The sequence below is a fragment of the Pelobates fuscus genome, chromosome 1, assembly GCF_036172605.1.
Source record: "Pelobates fuscus isolate aPelFus1 chromosome 1, aPelFus1.pri, whole genome shotgun sequence".
NCBI lineage: Eukaryota > Metazoa > Chordata > Amphibia > Anura > Pelobatidae > Pelobates > Pelobates fuscus.
In genome coordinates, this window is record NC_086317.1 from 353946417 (window position 1) to 353950806 (window position 4390).

The window sequence follows — 4390 nt, forward strand, 5'->3', positions numbered from 1 at the left end:
ACAAGCAGCCTTTAAAGGGTTCAACAATGAAGCATATGTTGTAGGAATATTTATAGAAGCTTAACAGTTTTATTTATTATTTAAATTTTCTAAACAGCATTTTCTTTTTCTTTTACATATTATATTGGACAACATGTTCATATTGCCAGGTAATTCACCTGATCCTGTCAATGGCAATCAAGCAAGTCTCCTCATGCTAATATACTACACAGCATTTTGTAAAAGATAGCTTTATTTTACATTATTCAGAAACCGGACAGAAAAAGAGCGAATATTTTGTGATTTGAAAAGGGAAGGGATAACAGTTTAGAGTACTATTTTAAAGATGTGGTAGTGGATACCTGGAATTGCCTTCCAATTGCAGCAGTGGCAGAATTTAGTATTTTCAGGTATTATATGCATTACATATAACTATGCATTGTTAATTTGATGATTTTAAGGTTAGGCATATTGCCACATTATCAAATATGAAGAATATCAGTGCTACGAGAAATAAATATTAAACATATCACTAGGCTGACATAGCATTCCAGAATGAAATGTACTTGAATGTTTCACGTCAGATAACTAAAGCTACAGAGAAACAAATATTGATTATTGAGGCTGCCAAAAAAGAAGATGCTGTTTTTTATTCTTCACCTATGGGTCCAAAGGGTTAAACATAAGAAGGGCTTATAATGTACCGTGATGCTGTTTATAACTTCTGAGAATGTCCTTTCCTTGTCTGCCTTTTATTTAAATATGAAAGAGCTGTGTATGTTCTGCAGGCTCTGCAAACATCAGATTTACATCTGCTAAGCATGCACATACTGTACAGCATACATCCTCTTTTTGTATGTGATCAGCTGTGTCTGTGCTTTCTCTCACTCTCCTCCCTTATTCCCTCCTACGCCTCCAGTGTGCATTTCTACATAAAAACACAGACCCTGCCAGCTCCCTCAATCAGAAACACAGGGAGGAAGGAAACAAAACAGTCTTCTGTGGCTTGACGTCCTAGCTGAAAGGCAAAGGCATAAAACAAAAGCAGCAAGCTAAAGCACCAACGCCTGACTCAGTGAACATTTCATGCAGTTTATTGTTTAGTTATTTTTCTTTTATTTTTGTTCCTCTGTTTTTTTGGAGAAGGGGAGTAACTCTTAGTCTCTTAGCCTTGATGGCTTTGCCTGACACCACACGAGGATTGCCTAATGGGGGAGGTGGTGGAGGTGGCTGCACTGGAGGTAAAGCCTTGGAACCGTTGTTTCCTGAGATTGTGGAGCTAAATGTTGGCGGACAGGTGTATGTGACCCGTCACACTACTCTTGTATCAGTTCCAGATTCTCTTCTGTGGCGTATGTTTTCCCAACAGAAACCAGTGGAACTGGCACGGGACAGTAAGGGACGTTTCTTTCTTGACCGTGATGGTTTCTTATTTCGCTATGTGTTGGATTACCTGCGAGACCTACAGCTTGTACTGCCAGACTACTTTCCAGAGAGAAGTCGGCTACAAAGAGAAGCCGAGCACTTTCAATTGCCTGAACTAGTAAAGCGCCTGAATCCTCTTCGTGTCAGTAAAGATAGCTCGATTGGTGGAGAAGAACCTCCTTTGCTCCTTACCCCTGCAGCCAATCAGGATTCTGACTTAGACACAGCCATCATTCCATCATCTTCACCAGCAGCTGGAGTGCCCTCTCCAACTTTAGATCCATATCGCTTCAATGCCTCTTCTTCTTGCAGTCCAGCCTCAGTCCCACGTCTGACTCCGTCACAATCTCTGGAGGGTAGAAGATCTGGTTATATAACAGTTGGCTATCGAGGTTCCTACACCATAGGACGTGAGGCACAGGCTGATGCCAAGTTCCGAAGGGTTGCCCGTATCACTGTCTGTGGCAAAACCTCCCTCGCCAAAGAAGTTTTTGGAGAAACCTTGAATGAAAGTAGAGATCCTGACAGGCCTCCTGAGCGGTACACATCTAGATACTACCTCAAGTTCAACTTTCTGGAACAAGCCTTTGACAAGCTATCTGAAGCTGGCTTCCATATGGTGGCATGTAGTTCCACTGGAACATGCGCTTTTGCCAGTAATGATCAGAGTGAGGACAAAGTCTGGACCAGCTATACTGAGTATGTTTTTTGCAGGGACTGAAGTGAGGCCATATGTAGAAAAATGCAATGAAAATTCAAGAATTAACTATTGTCAATATTTTACCTTTTCATTTCCCAATAAAAAAAGAAAAAAGCAAAAACATTTTCATCTTAAGGATAAAATTACACTTAAAGTGTAAGTGGAGCTAGTGGATCAGTTCCATCATTTGACACAACTATAATCTTATAAGAAACTATATCCTGAATAGCAGTGCACCTACAAAACTAAAGTTCAGTGAGTCATACGAACTTCTGCTTTAGATTGTTTAGTAATCTCTTGCGTTACAATCTGCCATCTTGCAAAACAGAACTGACGATCTTTCATGAACTGCTCAAGAGGGTCGATAGAAAAACAAAGAAGCCTCCTTCACGCTGGAATGTGTCTGTATGAGACTTGCCTATTCACCCTGAGCAGCTTCAAAATTTGCCATGGTTGTGGAAAGCTTCAAAATATCAAAGACTATTTTATTCTTTTTCCCCCCAAAGTGTTTAAAATGACTGATGTGCAGACTGCTATAAGCAGAAATGAAGATAAGTATCACCCATTGCAGCATAACGTAAAACGAACCATATGCTCATTCTTTCAACTGGGAGAAAAATCCTGTGTTATTGTTAACTGCAGTTTATCTGTCTTCATTCCTAAACTCAGCTATAAACACCTTGAGAAAGCTCTCTTTAGTTATTATGTTGGGGGGAAAAAAAATTATCTTTAATTTAGGAAAAATGTACACTAATAGATGAGATTGTGTTATTCAGTTTCAAACCGGTTGTACTTTTACATTATATTCCATATCTTGCATAAACTGGTAAGACAAAAGTACATGAGTACTTTTTAGCAACCACCTGATGTAAATCATAAAAAAAAAAAGAATATTGTGCTTTTATATTAAATGTCATATTTTTCTTATTTGAAATGTATAAATATATATCTATATATAAATTCAGAACATTTTAATTGTACTTATCCTCATTCTGTTATGAGTGACAAAGTGTAGAGGCAAATTTAGGAATATGCATTTATTTTTCTGGGATAAGATAAAGCTTTTTGCAATAAACTGTCATAGCGGGCATCGTTTCATACATAGTCTAGCCTTCCGTAGAGAGCTGATGAGATATAAATTACTTTTGTCACTGTTCATTTTGAGAAGTTAATTGAAGCATAATAAGGGCTTATTAGCAGACTGGCTGTAGATCAGTTAAAGTAGATAGGATTGCTAAATACACACCTTTTTAATAACGAACGATAAGAATACCTTCTTCTGGTTCTATATTTGTTATGCCCCATTCGTTGGCATAGAGCTGAAAGTCGACTAATGAAGGTGATTCAATGCATACAGTCTTTTCTTGTGTCTTCTCGGTCTTGTAACAATTGAACTTACCTAGCAAAGCAATTCCATTCCAAAATGTGGAGAACAAGTCTGTCAGTTTCCATAGAGATTTCTTGTTACTTAGCAGTTTGCCCCAAAATTTCACCTTTTTTTTTTATTATCAATGTGGCCTATATTTCTAAGTGTAATAGCGATCTCTGATACACAATAATGATGTCAGGTAGAATATCAGAAGAGTTTAACTATGTAATAGAAGATATAGAAAAGAATATAACAATACACAGGACTGATTTTCTGGTCTGTGTCCTTAAAAGGCTAGTGCATAGAGGTACCTAGGGACTCTCTTTAATCTTCTAATTAGGGTAGGGTCCAAATTTCTTGCCAGGGTAGTGGAAATCACTCAGCTAAGTCCTCTTGCCACTGATTTCTGATGTCTATTAAACATTTTAGCACCCATTGTGTACCCATTAAAACAAAAGAGAGGGCTTCAGGCCGATTTTCATCATTCCTAGATACCCAATAAGAAGTGCATTAGATCTATATTTCTATTACACTTAGGGTGGACAAAAGGTCTATTCTCTGCTGTTGCACAGTTTGAACTCCTGTGACACTTTGTAAGCCTTAAAGCACCATAGCACTCATAGCTCTGCTACAGTTGGAGATCTACAATTTTACATTCCCTGCATTACACAATATAACTCCATTGGGGGTGTAATATTGATCAGCTTTCAAAAATGAGTTGGTCTTTAACCCCTTAAGGACCAAACTTCTGGAATAAAAGAGAATCATGACATGTTACACGTCATGTGTCCTTAAGGGGTTAAATGTCTCTTCTGCAATTCATCACACATTAGTGGAACTCACATTCGTATAGTTCATTGGATTATATGATATAACCCGTCACTCACACATAAATGTAATTAGGCATATAGCATGTA

The 4390-nt window shown here is 38.0% G+C and overlaps 1 protein-coding gene across 1 annotated transcript; it reads left to right on the plus strand.

Moving 5' to 3' along the window:
* The first annotated feature begins 936 nt into the window (after positions 1 to 936).
* KCTD12 (potassium channel tetramerization domain containing 12) lies at positions 937 to 3639 on the plus strand. Its single transcript, XM_063425873.1, has one exon. The coding sequence runs from the start codon at positions 1154 to 1156 to the stop codon at positions 2123 to 2125; it is 972 nt and encodes a 323-aa protein (XP_063281943.1). The 5' UTR covers positions 937 to 1153; the 3' UTR covers positions 2126 to 3639.
* Positions 3640 to 4390: the final 751 nt, after the last annotated feature.

Bases quoted from the DNA above. Each gene is read 5' to 3' on its own strand.
- KCTD12 (XM_063425873.1), top strand. From the start codon at position 1,154: ATGGCTTTGCCTGACACCACACGAGGATTGCCTAATGGGGGAGGTGGT.